The sequence below is a fragment of the Hermetia illucens genome, chromosome 3 (genome assembly GCF_905115235.1).
Source record: "Hermetia illucens chromosome 3, iHerIll2.2.curated.20191125, whole genome shotgun sequence".
Taxonomy (NCBI): Eukaryota; Metazoa; Arthropoda; class Insecta; order Diptera; family Stratiomyidae; genus Hermetia; species Hermetia illucens.
Window position 1 is genome coordinate 108,008,463 of NC_051851.1, and position 17,941 is coordinate 108,026,403.

Sequence of the window (17,941 nt, forward strand, 5' to 3'; positions counted from 1 at the left end):
TGTGTTTGACCAGTGCGGTTTGATGTTGTTGGTTGATTCGTCTTCGGTGCTGACGTTGCCACCATGTATTTTGTCTTGCCTTCATTGATGTGCAGCCCAAGATCTCGCGCCGCCTGCTCGATCTGGATGAAGGCAGTTTGAACGTCTCGAGTGGTTCTTCCCATGATGTCGATATCGTCAGCATAGGCCAGTAGTTGGGTGGACTTGAAGAGGATCGTACCTCTTGCATTCACCTCAGCATCCCGGATCACCTTCTCGAGGGCCAGGTTAAAGAGGACGCATGATAGCGCATCCCCTTGTCGTAGACCGTTGTTGATGTCGAATGGTCTTGAGAGTGATCCTGCTGCTTTTATCTGGCCTCGCACATTGGTCAGGGTCAGCCTAGTCAGTCTTATTAATTTCGTCGGGATACCGAATTCCCTCATGGCCGTGTACAGTTTTACCCTGGCTATGCTATCATAGGCGGCTTTAAAGTCGATGAACAGATGGTGCAACTGTTGTCCATATTCCAACAGTTTTTCCATCGCCTGCCGCAGAGAGAAAATCTGATCTGTTGCTGATTTGCCTGGAGTGAAGCCTCTTTGGTATGGGCCAATGATGTTCTGGGCGTATGGGGCTATCCGGCCTAGCAAGATAGTGGAGAATATCTTATAGATGGTACTCAGCAACGTGATACCTCTATAATTGCTACACTGTGTGATATCTCCCTTTTTATGTATGAGACAGATTATGCCTCGCTGCCAATCGTCAGGCATTGATTCGCTGTCCCATACCTTGAGCACAAGTTGATGAACCACTTGGTGTAACTGGTCGCCTCCATATTTAACCAATTCGGCTGTAATTCCATCGGCTCCTGGCGACTTATGATTTTTTAGCCGATGAATTGCACGGACTGTTTCTCCTAAACTTGGTGGTGGCAGTATTTGTCCGTCGTCTTCAGTTGGCGGGACCTCCAACTCGCCGATGTTCTGGTTGTTCAGTAGCTCATCAAAGTACTCAACCCATCGCTCTAATATGCCCATTCTGTCGGAAATCAGATTTCCCTCTTTGTCTCGGCAGGATGAGCATCGAGGTGTATAAGGCTTCATCCTGCTGACTTGTTGGTAAAACTTCCGCGCCTGGTGCGGTTGCTCCCTGTACTTTTCTAGTTCACAGACTTGTTGGTTCTCCCAGGCTTCCTTTTTCCGTCTGTGAAGTCGCTTCTCCGCTCGACGGAGTTCGTGATAAGTCTCTGCGCGTGCCCGCGTTCTTTGAGAATGCAACATTATTCGGTATGCGGCATTCTTCCGTTCCGTTGCTAGCTTACATTCATCGTCAAACCAGCCGTTCCGACTCCTTTTGCGGCTGGGGCCAAGTATATTTGTGACCGTATCCATGATAACGTTCTTCAGGTGGTTGTGAAGATCATTAGTTGATACTTCATCTCCAGGTCCTCTGTTGACTGCGGTTATTGCGGCATCCATTTCCCTCTTATAGGTGTCGCGGAGGGTTGTGTTGTGGATGGCTTCAGTGTTCACTCTCACCTGATTGTCAGAGGGGATTCTAGGTGGTATTGTTATTCGAGCTCGGAGCACCATGCCAACGAGATAGTGATCCGAGTCTATATTGGCCCCCCTATATGTTCTGACATTCATCAAGGCTGAGAGGTGGCGGCGTTCGATCAACACGTGGTCAATTTGGTTGAAAGTGGTCACGTCTGGAGAGGCCCACGTATGTTTGTGGACCGCTTTCCGCGCAAACCAGGTACTTCCAATAACCATTTCGTGTGACCCTGCTAATTGAATAGTCCGCAGTCCGTTATCATTTGTTTTTTCGTGTAAGCTATGGGAGCCAACGTATCGCCTGAATACGGGCTCCTTCCCTACTTGGCTGTTAAAATCCCCAAGTATGATTTTGATATCATATCTGGGACAGGCTTCGAGGGTTCTTTCTACTGCCTCGTAGAAGGTATCCTTCTCCGACTCTGCAGTCTCCTCTGTAGGGGCGTGAACGTTTATGAGGCTTATATTTCTAAACTTGCCTCGCAAGCGCAGAGTGCATAGCCGTTCGCTTATACTTTCAAAGCCGATAACAGCAGGTTTCATTTTTTGGCTGACTAAGAAACCTACTCCGAGCACATGGTTTACTGGATGGCCGCTATAATATATGGTGTAGTGGCTCTTCTCCAGGAAACCGGTCCCTGTCCATCGCATCTCTTGCAACGCTGTTACATCAGCCCTATATTGGGACAGGGTATCGGCTAGCTGCTTATCAGCTTCATCTCTGTACAGGGAGCGCACGTTCCATGAGAAAATGCGCAAATCGTTGTTCCTTTGTCGTTGCCGGGTCCGTCGTTTTAATATCCGTCCTATCCGAGGCTCCTGTTGTGGCTTCGTAACGGTTGTTTTCCGTGTAGGGTTGTCAGCCCTACCCAACCCCCAACCTGGAGGACCAGTTGGTACAATTTGTCCCGTTTTTAGGCGCGGGAGACTCGCCTTCATCCTTCTCCGTCTGCAGCTTTTCGTCAAGAAAGAGCTCCCAGCGGTCACCACGTGGAGGTGGAGATAGGGTTTGGTAGTAGAGCTGTTGGTGTTGGTTCAGCAGGCATTTCCCAGGTTTTATGCTCCATCGTGGGTACCAATCCACGTTTCGCCCCGGGACCTATACTACCCTTTGACCACCAAATACTCTCCATACTCTGCTTAAATAAAATTAATACTACTACATAATTTTTTTTTGTAAATTGACTGGAACTGTGTATCGTGTGTATCGATCACGCGTATCTCGTGATTGTGCCTGTTTCATGGGGATGGGTCGTCAAAAATTCAGTTTTGTTTAGAGTCAATCTGAGACCGTGTTGCATGAGGCGATCATTCCATTTACTACTAGATGCTAGGAAAACATCATCTGCATAAAGCGGTGTATAGGGCGCTGGACGTTGGATGTGCCGTGTGACGATGTCCATAACAAGAACAAAGAGGAGTGGTGAGAGGGCGCTTCCTTGATGAACACCAACAGAGACACGAAGCGGTTTTGATACACCCGCCATACTTCGAACTTTACTTTTCGGATCGTGGTAGAGCAATTGAACCCGCCGCACGAGTTCTTCTGCCACTAAGTGGTAGCATACCAGATGAAAAGAATTCACTGAGCCACAGTGTTGGTTCCCAGCTCTTAGCTTTCCAGAGCTCAGATCCCCTTTGTTAATAATAGTTGGATTTTTTCAAACTTAACCAAATTGGGCACTATGTTGTCGTTACATCCATGCTAAATTTTGTACGCCTGGGATAAACGTAAGGGGGTTGCCGGGTAAATTTCTAAAATGTGAAAATATACTATTATTAACTTTATTTGTGCAGGAATCGGAATCGGATGTATTTTGCGGCCTAGATTTCGTACAGATGCACCACTATGATTTTTTACAGATTTTTTGGTTGGGTAGGTTCTGAGAACGAGCCCTGTTACACTTTTTGTGGGTCATATTTTGAGCCCTCGCTCCCCTATGTTGCAACCAATATCAAATATGGAACCTGTTTCGAAAAGTACTAATTGAGACCTTTCATTTGATACTCCACATGGCCACATTTTATGAAAAAAAAATCCATTCACATGTATGCGCCCCCCCCCCTTAAACTTAACACAAAATGGCGCCACTTGCTGTATGTAAAGGGACCAACAGATCACACATTCTTGCCAATTTTCGTGACAATCGGTCAAGCCGTTTCCGAATAAATCGAGTGTGACAGACAGACAGACGCACATACAGACACCGAATCGATTCTAATTAAGTTTTGTTTCACACAAAACCTTAAAAACGGCTAGGGAGAAGTAGATTCTTCATGAATGAAATTTTAATGTCGTATGTCAATTATTCTCTTATGACGTCAGCATCTTATTTGTATGGCTTAGAATGCGGTAAATTCGCAGGAAATTGATAAGTTTGAACCGCTATAACTTTGACACTAATAGTCGGATTTCCATAAGATGTGGCATGTGCATGCCATGTTGATGCAAAATTTCCTAGAATGAACTTAAAGGGTGCTTTTCAATTTCTAAAAGTTGGTAATATACTATTATTAAGTTTATTTGAGCAGATATCGGAATTTCGAAGCTTAAATTTCACATAAGTGTTTTGCACAAAACCTTAAAAAGAGCTAGGTAGAAGTATATTCTTCATTAATGCGAATCTAATATTTCACGCGATTCTCAATTCTTCTCGTTAATTACGACGTCCACATCTTATTTGTATGTCTTTAGAAGCAATAAATTTGGGCGAAATTGTTTGAACTCCTATAACTTTGGCGTTAATGGCCAGATTCATAAAATTTGATTTGTGTATGCGAAATATGGTCCTCTATGCTGGTGCGAAGTTTGATAGTCCTAGGGTGAATCTAAGCGGGGTTTTCAGAAAATTTCTAAAAGTTAGTAATATACTATTTGTAAGTTTATTTAAACAGATATCGGAATGGGACATATTTTGAAGCCTAGATTTCATCTAAGGGCTGATATTTTTCGGATTTTTGGGTTTGGTAGTTTCCGAAAATAAGTCCTGTCTCACTTTAAGTGCGTACATTTTGACTCCTTACGCAGTTTGCAATTCACGCCAAAACTAGTGTCAGTTTCGGAAAGTACTAATTGAGACCTTTCATTGAATAACCTACACAACTATATCCCTTTGCATCTAAATTTATGTCACTCGTTGTATGCGTGGAATTTCATAGTTCCCATCTATCCACCCAATTTCGTCCGGATCGGTTTAGTCACTTTGGGGAAAAGTGCGTGTGATAGACAGACAGACAAACAGACAGTAAATCGATTTTAATAAGGTTTTCTTTTACACAAAACCTTAACAATGGAAAATACAAGCAGATATGCTCAATATGGCGTTTCTTTCACAACTGTTGAAGTATGACATTGAAATTTGGAGAAAATGTTGGAAACAGTTCGAGTATAAGATGTTTTGTGTTTTCCAATATGAAGACGGAGTGCATAACAGTTCAAAATTCATTCAAGCTCTATTTTTTAAATGGTCACCGGCCACCAACCGGAACTGGCATGTGCATACATTATTATAATAATTACATTACCTGACGCCAGCGTTGAAAAGAACTTTCAATTGATACATATATATATTTGCTGAAAAAAAATTACACTCACCTTTGCGTGCATGGGGGGTAGCACTTGGAAAGCACTTTACTTTTTTTTGGAAAACTTGGCAGTTAAACCCAAAAAAAGGGGAGTCCGTGGATTACAAAAGAGGAAGTTAGTTGCTTCCCAAGTGGTCCAGTCCGTCATCAAGTGGGTGCGGACTCAGAACTCCGAGCATCCTCAACAAAAAATTCACTTGAATATAAATCGTATCCATAACGTATTTGCGATTATACTGTATTATATATAAATGGAACGATTATCATTTGTCGCTACTTTTTGTCACGCTGCTCCCAGGGCAGACGTGAGGCAGCGTCTGATGAGTTGCCTCTGCCATGAACGAAACCATCAGTCAACTTTTTCTTTTTTCAAAATTGAATGTCATTTCTTTTATATAAATGAGCGTCAATATTAATTCCTTTATCTATACTATACATACATACTTATATATGCATCATTAAATAATACACCATCATGAGTTACCGTATTTATTCAAATATATCTTTTTTTTGATCATTTGTTGCAGTCATGTTGAGGTTAACTATCGCCATCGCATTATTTACTTTGGTTTCAAGTAAAGGAACCCCAAAATATCGTCTACCAGTGAACATCCAGCCAAAACATTACAAACTGCAAGTTTTAACGCATATTGATGATGACCGAGGCTTCGAATTCAGCGGGAAAGTCTTCATAACGCTGAAAGCTATTGAAAAAAGCCGCAATGTAACATTACACTCAAAAGACTTGGAAATTGACGACAAAAACATAATCATCAATACCATCGACAACGTAAAATCCGACGGCCCATTCAAAGTTGACAAGACAGAAGTCAACGAAAGGCATGACTACTACATTATGCATTTGTCTAATAGTTTGCAAGTAAATCAGGAATACATACTGGAGATCCCATTTTCCGGAGAATTAAATAAAAATTTATATGGATACTATAGAAGCAGCTACCTCAATAAGAAAACAGGACGTAAAGAGTAAGTAAAGGATAATATATAGATATGCATGTATATTTGCAAAACAAAACCTTATTAAAATCGGTTTAATATCTGTCTCTCCGCCTGTCACACACAATTTTTTCAGAAACGGCTATACCGATTGACACGAAATTTGGTGAGAAGGTGGAAACTGTGAACCCCCAGCGATGCTGTGATTGATATCCTTCTACATTGAGATTAAGGGCGGTCCCCACATATGCAAAAAGGGGGAATACATTTTTATTGACCCTATATAGTCACGTTGGGTATCAAATGAAAGGCCTTGATTAGTACTTTTCGATGCCGGCCTTAGTTTTGACATTTGTTAGAAAAGTGGGGAGTGAGAGGGGTGGAAAGTGATAATTTCTTTAACGGAGCCATTCTCAGAAACTACCCAACTGAAAAATCTGAAAAAAACATGCAGCAGCCTCTATATGGTGTCCAGGCCCCAAAATATTCTCCGTATCGATATCTGCTCAAATGAAGTTAATAATAGTATATTAATATATTTTTCTGGAAAATTGAGTAAAATCCCCCTTACGTTTATCCTAGAGTTATAAAAATTTGTAGTAGTATAGAATATAATATGAAGCATATTATCTTCAAGTTTGATCAAAATCATACTATTGCCAACAAAGTTACAGTAGCTCAAATTTGACCTTACCATGTAAATCTACTGCAACTAAATATCAATATCACACTAAAGTGGGTAGTCTGACATGCTAAATACATATGCATAATGGACTGCGTACAAATGAAATAGTTCTGCACTCAAATATACTAACAGAAGAAGCAAACAAAACCTTTCATACCTGAAACGCCGCGGTTTCCCGACTTGTTTTTGTATTGGAATGTGGATAGCGAATATTAGCACCTTAATAATCTCATTATGTACGTATGTAAGGCGGAGTTGGACTTAATATTCAATAAGAGAATTAGAAAGCGTTGACAAAAAAGTATATGTAGATACATATAAAGTCAGAAGATATTTTCACGTCTGAGAATTTCTTTTGTTTAGAAGGCAAAAAATCTGGATATCTCTGCAATAATATTATTCAATTCCTATATGTCAGCTGTACATCGTCTCAAGTACACAGAGGATAACTAATGCAAGATGTCGGGCATGGGGACGGATGAAATGACTGTTTATTAACTTGCAATCATAACGCGAAACATCCTCAAATGTTCCTAAATAAATATGGAATTTTTAGACATTGAATAGGTTTAACTTGCGTTTGCGCGCATTAACATATTGCTACATACTCGTATATGATGTTTACAAATTATCAGGCTCCGTTCTTCTGTTGTCATGTTGAAACAGGAATAAATCGGGTGTAACAGACAGACAGACGGACAAGAAACGAATGGCCAACTGGTGGTGGAATGCCGAAATCGATGAACTTCGCAAAGTTTGCCTGAAAGCCAGGAGACATAGTCAACGCAGCAGAAACCGGCCTGAGTATGAAGAATTGCACATATAAAAAGGCGAGGAAAGAGCTGCAAGCAGCCATCCCTAGAAGTAAAACTAACCATTTCATTAGGTTATACAAGGAAGCAGACTTCGGCCCATGGAGAGGTGCATATAACGCAGTCACGGCATCAATAAAGGGTGAACGCTCGCCACCGATCGCCAACCCGGAATTGCTGCGAAATATCATTAATACCCTCTTCCCACAAGTTTCAAGTGAATTGAACTTACCCACTGTCTAGAAAGATCCCGATAAAATTCCCGAGGTAACCACTGAAGAAGTCCTGGAAGCCGCGGAGAAGATTGCCGAAAATAAAGGCCCTCGTTTAGACGGCATTCCGAATAAAGCACTGACAGTGGCCGTCATAACAGTTGCAAGGTGGTTCGCTGAAACATTTATGACCTGCCTCAAAGATGGCATTTTCCCAGAAAAGTGGAGGAAACAGAAGCTTGTGCTAATCCTTTTTTTTTGGGAGTTGGGTAGGTGAATGCGTTTACGCACAGAGTGTCCCATCTCCGTATGGAGGGTCTCCGCAGAGCCCCGCTTTTCCGGGTGATAAGCTTATAGCCAAGTCCCCACGGGTCCTCATTCACCTCTTTAACAAGGTTCTGCCAACCGCGGGCTTTGCTTTTATTTATAGCGCTGCGGAGTCTCCTTTTTGCTAATCTATACTGTGCCTTTATGGTACATGCCGCCTACATAGAAGGTTTGTCGCGCCTGGGGCCCGTCCGAGGCATGGAAGCCTCATACGCCGTCGTTATCAAGTTCATCACTGAATTTACGATGGTATCAGCTGCAACACTACCACCCCCGGAGCGCCCTCCAGCGCGGCCCTGCCTGCTCCAAGAGCTTCGACGAACTTCTTGATGTTCAACCTCGCGACATCCCACAGGCAGGTGGAGCGTCGCGTTGGCGCACGCCGGCAAGCAGCGTCAACCACTTCGAAGGCGATGTACTGGTGATCACTTGCCAAGAAGTCTTCTAGGACTGACCACCCGTCCACCGATGATGCCAGAGGTTCCAAGACAAAAGTGATGTCAGAAATGCTTCCTTTACAGCCTGGACGCCGAAACGTTGGCATGTATCCGGTGTTTAAAACTACGAGCCCGGTTTTCGCCGCCATTTCCAGAATCCGTTTCCCTCTGGAGTCTCACTAAGGCATGCCCCATTCAAGAGCCCTGGCATTAAAATCACCGCCTACCAGGATTCGTCCCTCCGTGCTCGAAATGACGGACCTCCAGAGCATCAAACCGGCGCCGAAAGTCCGGCATCGTCTTGTTCGACGTCAAGTAAACGCTAAAAAACATTATTCGTAAACACCGCATCCAGACAAACCCCGTTCCCCCGGCTTTCGGGAAGAAAACGAAGTCGAATGTCGTCCCGAACTCAAATGGCAGCGGTGCCCGATAAGTCGAGATGCCATGAGGACGCATCCTTGTTTCGGTATGACTCGCTAGTTAGCACTAGATCAGCATTTACTTCCGCAGCGAACTGTGCTAGCAACTGGTGCGCGGTTGCAGTCCCGTGCATGTTAATTTGTAAAATGCGGATCATACCGTTCGCACCCAAGCCCGTTCTAATTCCACCCTGAAGATTGGACACCGTCCCGAGCCCGCAGTGTGTGCGACGATCTCACCAGACGCGCCACGATCCCTGCAGAGACCGCAACTCTCGCTTTCATTGCAGGTCTTCGCTTGATGACCTACTTGGCCACATCTCCGGCGTCCTGCCCTCCTGTCCAGTCCCTTGCAAGCTGCTGACGTGTGTCCATAGTCCAGACACCTGTAGCATTTGGTGGGACTATCCGCATTCGCACCCTGCATACTACCCATCCGATTTTGATTCTCCCTCTGCTAAGCAGTTTCCTCGCATATTGCTCGGGGACTTCCACCACGGTGAACTTTTGGCCTCGAGCACAGAGGTGATACCTACCCGGGCATATGTTACCTCTGGACATTCACGCTTTATCGCCTCATCTACTTCGACCTTTCCTGTGAGGCAGTCAAGCTCCCGGATTTCTAGAGAGCATATGGGCTCTAGGCTGGAAACAAGAGCCTTCTCCCCTAATAACCCCTTAACCGCTTCGCAGAACATACTCTTGTTAGTCGTCTTTGGGCCCAGTTCGATGAGAACTCCGCCACTCCTCGTTTTCCCTATAGAAGGCACCTCTCCTCCGTTACCTTCGGGGTTCATCCTGTAGCGGATTTCACTGAGGACTTCCGCAAATGTCTTGTCTTCCGTCGGCTTAATGAGCGGAGCCGATGGTCTAGTCATTCTTCGTTTCCTCGTCTTTTCTGCTCCTGGCTTTTGGTTGGCAGCCTCCTTGTCTTTTCAGTTGTCAATTGTTTTCATTTTCTTCTTCGCCTTCTTTTTTGGGCCCTGGAAACTACTTCGATAAAGTGTCCTTCCGGCACGTCGTCCTCCTTCCGCTTTTTCCCCAGTTCGCTTTGCAGTGAACTATATGCAGTCCGTCTGACGCAAGCAGCGTTCTCAGCGGGGAGTGCGGTTGTTTCTGCTATCCAATTGTCTTCCGCTGCTCTCCACGGTCGCCTCTTGAAGGAGATGCAGTCCAATAGTTCCTCCAGTTCCATCAGCCCGTTTTTGACGCCTTTGCTGACGTTCCTCTGGAGGAACGTTGCCGACCGCATACACTTCACTTCAGCACATTTGATTATGAGCCTTTCTTCTTCGGCTCTAGCTAGGACAATCGGCTGCACTTCCACTCGGTTTATGTCCGAATCCATCTGCTCAGGGCTATCCATTCTAACTGAGCTTTCTTCCGGAAGAGAGGCACTACAAGATAGGGGGGTGGTGTTGTTATTCGAGCTCGGAACACCATGCCAACGAAATAGTGATCCGAGTCTATATTGGCCACCCTATATGTTTATCAAAGCTGAGGAGTGGCGGCGTTCGATCAACACGTGGTCAATTTGATTGAAAGTGGTCCCGTCTGGAGAGGCCTATGTATGTTTGTGGACCGCTTTCCGCGCAAACCAGGTACTTCCAACAACCATTTCGTGTGACACTGTTAATTGAATAATTCGAAGTCCGTTATTATTTATATTTTGGTGTAAGCTATGGGAGTCAGCGTATCGCCTGAATAGGGGCTCCTTCCATACTTGGCTGTTAAAATCCCCAAGTATGATTTTGACATCATATCTGGGACAGGCATCGAAGGTTCGTTCTACTGCCTCGTAGCAGGTGTCCTTCTCCGACTCTGCAGTCTCCTCTGTAGAGGCGTGAACATTAATGAGGCTTATATTTCTAAACTTGCCTCGCAAGCGCAGAGTGCATACCCGTTCACTTATGTTTTCAAAGCCTGTAAAAGCAGGTTTCATTTTTTGGCTGACTAAGAAACCTACTCCAAACACATGGTTTACTGGATGACCACTATAATATATGGTGTAGCGGCTCTTCTCCAGGAAACCGGTCCCTGTCCAACGCATCTCCTGTAACGCTGCTACATCAGCCCTATATTGGGACAGGGTATCAACTAGCTGCTCAGCAGCTTCATCTCTGTACGGGGAGCGCACATTCCATGAAAAAATGCGCAAATCGTTAATCCATTGTCGTTGCCAGGTTCGTCGTTGAGTAATCCGTCCAGTCCGAGGCTCCTGTTGTGGCTTCGTAACAAGTTGTTTTCCGTGTAGGGTTGTCAGCATTACCCAACCCCCAACCTGGAGGACCAGTTGGTACAATATGTCCCGTTTTAGGCGCGGGTAACTCGCCTTCATCCTTCTCTTCAACCTGAGAAATGTTTTATGCTCGATCGTGGGTACCAATCCACGTTCCGCCCTGGAACCTATAGTACCCTTTAACCGCCTATACTACCCTTTGACCACCGCCTTTGATCTTGGGTCCAGACAAGTAAATGTTGAGGATCACTTGATGTTGTGCGGCTTTGGGCAAGAAACGACGATAGAAGTTTAAAATGCCCAAAAGCCTTCTCAGATCTTTGACTGTTTTAGGTTGTGAGAAGTCTGTGATGACCTGAACTTTGTCTGGAGCCGGGTAAATTCCTTAAAGAAAAATCGGTGGCCTAAAAACTTCACCTGCTGTTGAAGGAATTTGCAATTTTCTACGTTATACAACAAGACACAACAAGCGGACTAAAGCCAAAAATTTGACAGAACCACGACCGAAGCGGACCCACTCGAGCCCTAAAGTCAATAGCAGGATAAGGAACCAGGAGAACCGACGAAGCGCCAGAGGCCACAACATGCCCAACTTTGTTTTTTAAAAGATTTTACGCCGGCTGCTGCGGCCTATTTTATTTTTTTATTTTTAACAGTACTTTTAGATCTTTTAAATTTAAACAAGTCAATAATATTTACATATTTAAACAAGTCGGAATAGCGGAAACTCAGTGCTTCGGGTATAACGGTTTGATGTTCATCTTATGTGAGAAACTTTACGTTTTTAAGGTTTTGTGTAAACACAAAACCTTATTAAAATCGGTTTACTGTCTGTCTGTCTGTCTGTCTGTCTGTCTGTCTGTCTGTCTGTCTGTCTGTCTGTCTGTCTGTCTGTCTGTCCGTCTGTCTGTCTGTCTGTCTGTCTGTCTGTCCATCACACGCATTTTTCTCGGAGACGGTTATAGCGATTGACACCAAATTTGGTAGAAAGGTGGGAACTGTGAACGCTCGCGCATACAGTGAATTACCTCCTTTTACGTCGAATTTGAGGGGGGATCCCCGTACATGCAAAAGGGGGGTGTAAAATTTCTTTTCATCAAATATAGTCATGTGGGGTATCAAATTAAAGGTCTCGGTTAGTACTTTCCAAAGCCGGTCTTAGTTTTGACATTCGTTGGACGGGTGGGGAGTGCGGGGGGTTGAAAGTGATCACTTTTTTAAGGGGGCCATTCTCAGAAACTACCAAACCGAAAAATCTGAAAAAAATCAGGAGGCTGCCACTATATGGTGCCTGGGCTCCGAAATACCTTCCATGGCGATATCTGTTTAAATAAAGTTAATAATAGAATATTACTACAATTTTTTGTAATTGGTTAGAAACCCCCCTTAAGTCCATCCAAGTACCATGGAATTTTGCAGTGATATAGGCTATAATATAGAGCATGATCTTACCAAGTTTGGTGGAAATCGCACTATTATTAACAAAGTTATAATACCTTATAATACCTTATAATATAAATAAATAATACCTTATAATACCTATAATACCTTATAATACCTCAAATTTGTTGCTTCTTTGAAAATTGAAGACTATGAATGTCAATATCACCCGAAAGTGGATCCTCTCACATAATATATGGATATATTACGTGCTACGTACTAAGAAATACACAAAAACCTTTCGTACCTGAAGCGTACAGCTTCCGGTTTCCCGACTTGTTTATTCGTACATTGCTGAAAATTCAAAATAGTACTTCATATATTCTCAAACTGCGAAATATACACATGTACATATTAAACTACTAAATATAGCCCATCCACTGGTGTTAAACATACTACCCGGAACTCCATTAGCATATACACACCTACCTCTACTAAATGATACTGAGACGATGCTATAGCGGCTGAAGGATGCTTCGGTTGCTGACTTCCAGGGAGCATATGGAGCATGGAAAAGATACCTGCAGAGTGTGTTGATTCTCAGAGAGACTACTTTGAAGACTTCTAAAATTTTGTATCCACATCTCGAATAAACTTTGTTTTGCAGACTTATTTTATTACTTAAAATACACAGCCTGTATAATTTTTTTCTCTAAGAGCAAACTTTGGAAGCAAATATATTTTGATATTTTAATTGTAATTGGTTAGTGACCTCGTCTTTGTTCTTGTTATGGACACCGTCACACGGGATATCCAACGTCCAGCGCCCTACACACTGCTTTATGCAGATTATGTTTTCCTAGCATCTGATAGCAAAAATGATCTCGAGCAACTTGTTCAAAAATGGAATGATCGCCTCATGCAACACGGTCTCAGATTGAATTTAAACAAAACTGAATTTTTGACGACCGATCGACATGAAACAGGCGCAATCACTCTCAGCGGCAGTGATCTGCACAGAACTGAACGATTTAAATACCTCGGGTCAACGCTATCAGCCAATGGAGAACTGCGTTATGAAAATGCTTCACGCATTAACGCAACCTGGATGAAGTGGCGTTCCATAACTGGTGTCCTTTGTGATCGACGTATCAACGAACGTTTCAAATCTAAAATTTACCGCAATGTCGTCCGTTCTGTCGCTCTCTATGGTTCTGAATGTTGGCCAACTATAAAAGATAATGAACGGCGTCTTGCGGTAATGGAGACGAAGATGTTACGTTGGACTAGTGGCCTCACACGTTTAGATCACATCCGAAATGAGATATCCGCGATCGTTATGGGGTTGCACCGATCGTGGAAAAGTTGCGAAAGAGGCGTCTTCGATGGTATGGTCACACAATTCGTGCAAACGAGAATTCACTTGCCAAGGTTGATCTGAACATCGAAGTCGATGGTAAACGACCAAAAGGGATACCTAAACAACGGTGGCTTAATACGCTAGTTACGAATTTGAAAGCCTCGAGATTGCACTCAGATCAGGCATTCGATAGAGCCAAATAGCCAAACCAATCACAACGAGCCGACCCCGCTTGTGAACGGGACAAAGGCTGAAGAAAAAGAAGAAGAATATTAATTGGGTAGTGAAATCCGAAACACGAATGTTGGAAATGTTTAAAACAAAATTTTAACGATTGAGAGGAGAAGATCCATAACTTGCATTCGCTCCTAAATAATAACTCCAAATTAGAACTTGGCTACATTTATTACAAGACAATGAATTCAACTTTAAATAAAAATGAAATTTCCCGGACTATATCGAGATAATTTTCTATGTTTTTTTTTCAGATGGCTTGCCGTTACTCAATTCGAACCCACCCACGCCCGTATGGCGTTCCCTTGTTTCGACGAACCAGAACTGAAAGCGACATTTCAGATAATTATTGGACATGAAAAGAAATATCGGGCAATCAGTAATATGCCACTTAAATCGTCAACTCCCGTGTAAGTGCAATACATATTTACGCATTCTCCCAGCTACAAAAATCATTCAGGCAATTTGTTGAAAGTCACAACGATTTAAATTTCTCATTTTGACTGCAGTCATTAGATCAACCTTTATATTTTTTAGAGATGGCCTCGATGATTGGGTTTGGGATGAGTTCGAAGAGAGCGTTCCAATGTCAACTTACCTAGTAGCCTATACTGTGAATAATTTTGGATACAAAGAATCGAAATTGACTAGTAAAACTGGAGTTGTGTTCAGAACGTGGGCACGAAGAGATGCTCTTACACAAGTAGAATACGCTAAAGAAATTGGTCCGAAAGTTCTCAAATTTTACGAAGACTACTTTAGTCTGCCCTTTCCTTTGCCCAAAATGGATCAAATTGCAATTCCAGATTTTTCGGCAGGCGCTATGGAAAACTGGGGATTAGTAACTTACCGAGAAACTGCACTTCTTTATGAGAAGAATGTGTCTACTGCCCACAGTAAACAACGAGTGGCATCAGTTATTTCCCACGAGCTAGCTCATCAATGGTTTGGAAATTTAGTTACAATGAAATGGTGGACAGATTTGTGGTTAAATGAAGGATTCGCAACATACGTGGCCAGCTTGGGAGTAGAATACTTACATCCTGAATGGGACTCGTATACAGAGGAAACTTTAGATAACATCTTACGTGTATTTAAAGTTGATGCTCTGAAAAGTAGTCATCCAGTGTCTGTTGAAATCGGCGAAGCATCCGAGATTTCGCAAATTTTTGATGCCATCTCTTACGATAAAGGCTCGTGCATTTTACGAATGATGCACTTATTCCTTGGCGAAGAAACTTTCCGCAAAGGCATTACAAACTACCTCATGAAACATACTTACAAAAATGCAATGCAAGACGATCTTTGGGATGGTATTACGGAGGTTGCACATAATCTTCGAACTATTCCGGAGACTTTTACTGTCAAAGAAATTATGGATTCTTGGACACTCCAAACTGGTTATCCTGTTATTACTATTACTCGTGAATATACTACAGGCAACGCCACGATAACTCAAACTCGCTATTTACAAGATTCATATGCCTCTAGAAATGCTAATGGGGATTGTTGGTGGGTACCCCTCAGCTTTACAAGACAAAGTGAATGTAACTTCAATGATACACATGCCAAAGAATGGTTAACTTGCAAAAATAATAAAGTTACCCCAATAACAATAAAAACCCTGGCATCGGAAGACGAGTGGGTTATTTTCAATATTCAGCTATCTGGATTGTATAAAATCAAATATGATGAGCGAAACTGGGATTTATTAATTGATACACTCATGAGTCGTGAATTTACGAAAATAAGTACTATGAACCGTGCTCAACTCATTGATGACGCTTTAGGCCTGGCATGGACTGGAGATCAGGATTACAATATTGCTATGAGGCTTATTGAATATTTGGCAATGGAACGTGAATACCTTCCCTGGAAGGCCGCTTTGACAAATTTAGCATCTGTCAATAGAATGTTACGTACAACTCCTGATTATGAGAATTTTAGAGTGAGTGGATCTTAATTCTATTTATTTTATAATTCTATTTTATTTTAATATAGTTTAGCTAGTTTAATCTCATTACGAACTACGCTGTACATTAAAGAAAAGTATCATTTATTATTTATTTCCATTTTAAGCATGTACGTATACTATATTAATATCCATTTCAGTTATATATGAAGAAAATCCTTTCACCCATTTATTCGGCGTTGGGAGGACTGGGTCCAAATGATAAAACTTCTGAACGGTTGAGCGCTGTCAAACACAAATTATTAATTGCCAGCTGGGCCTGCCAGTTTGATGTTGAAGATTGTGTACCAAAATCACAGGAATATTTTAAAGAATGGGAAAAAATAGACAATCCGGACAAAAACAACCCAGTTCCATTGGATCTTAGATCTGTCGTTTATTGTACAGCCATTAAATACGGATCTGATTCTGAGTGGCAATTTTTATGGCAACGTTACATAAACTCTAATGTAGCGAGTGAAAAGCAAATAATTTTGGCCGCCCTAGGGTGCTCTCGTGAAATCTGGATCCTCCTACGATATTTAGAATGGTCTTTTAGTGAAACTAATGGGATTCGTAAACAAGATTCATTCATTGCATTCGGATCTGTTGCAAGAGCTGAAAGTGGATTCCTATTGGCTCGTGATTTTCTGTATGAACACATTCAATCAATCCATGATTAGTGAGTACAATTTAATATTTACTAATTTTTTTATATAAATGAAAATTTCAAATTTCAGCTTGGCACCAGATACTTCGAAACTTTCTCGCATTATCAGCCCCTTGGCTGATCAAATGAATACAGAGCATGACTTCGATGACATGAAAAAATTTATTGAACAGAATAAGCCACTGTTCGAGAAAGCATCGGAAGGTATTAAACGTTCGCTTGAAACAATTGAAATTAACAGTCAATGGAAGGCTCGCAATAAGAATATTCTTCCACAAAAATTAGCAAAATTTCTTTAACAGAATATGTGCATATGCAAGCAAAACAAATTGATATTCGAGATAAATTTTCATTTATACATATAGATGTAAAAGGTAGCAAACCTATTAATAAAATGAAACATTAAACATAAAATAATTTATTTTATAGTTCCGCATGTTGTTGATTCGAGTGTGAAATAGTTGTTCTCAGAAATTGTTCCTCCTCCCACATTTTTCAACATTATTGTCTCCTACTTTGTACCTGTTGCGAAGGCAAAAGTTAGATATATGTGGCGAGAAATTTAGATTCATATACCTGTATGTCCCCTGTTCACTTCTTTGTGGAGTAGAGGGCAACAGCACAGTCTCTTCATTCTTTCTTTATTACTTTCTCTCTACGTCATTTTCAAGTAAGTAAGATTAAGTGTCATTAGCACTAGCATTAACATACTGCACAGGTGGTAAGCCTACACCAGCTGAACAGCACAAAGATGAACACTAACATCGGCGACGAACCGGGATTCGAAAAAAGAGTAGCGAGATCGAGGGGCTCACGTTCAACCACCCAAATCAGCGTACCGTCATACATATAATAGATATATTCAAAAAATTAAAACAAGTGTGGAAGCGAAATCTGCACGTTTCAGGTGTGAAAGGTTTTGTGGGTTTTCTTATGTGAACAACTAGAAGTACAAGATTGTTGTTTTTTTAAAAAAACCATGGATTTCTACAGTTGGATAACGAAGATTATAGATAACTGTCTTTTATACTGTAGATTTGCTTTATTTTGAAAAGTGTTTCGAATACAAGTGTCCGTCTTCATTGCTACTTCTACAATTGCATATTAAATATTGTCTATAAACAGTTCC

The 17,941-nt window shown here is 42.1% G+C and overlaps 1 protein-coding gene across 4 annotated transcripts in view; it reads left to right on the forward strand.

The window, feature by feature from the left end:
- The window catches only part of LOC119651388 (aminopeptidase N-like), a 100,944-nt gene extending 83,718 nt beyond the window's left edge, over positions 1-17,226 (forward strand). For all 4 annotated transcript variants that reach the window (XM_038054970.1, XM_038054969.1, XM_038054966.1 and 1 more), the window contains exons 3-7: positions 5,654-6,113; positions 14,446-14,601; positions 14,729-16,139; positions 16,304-16,824; positions 16,883-17,226. In XM_038054970.1, the coding sequence (XP_037910898.1) occupies positions 5,656-6,113; positions 14,446-14,601; positions 14,729-16,139; positions 16,304-16,824; positions 16,883-17,111 (2,775 nt within the window). In that variant the 5' untranslated portion in view covers positions 5,654-5,655 and the 3' untranslated portion in view covers positions 17,112-17,226. The remainder of the gene's footprint in view (positions 1-5,653; positions 6,114-14,445; positions 14,602-14,728; positions 16,140-16,303; positions 16,825-16,882) is intronic.
- Positions 17,227-17,941: the final 715 nt, after the last annotated feature.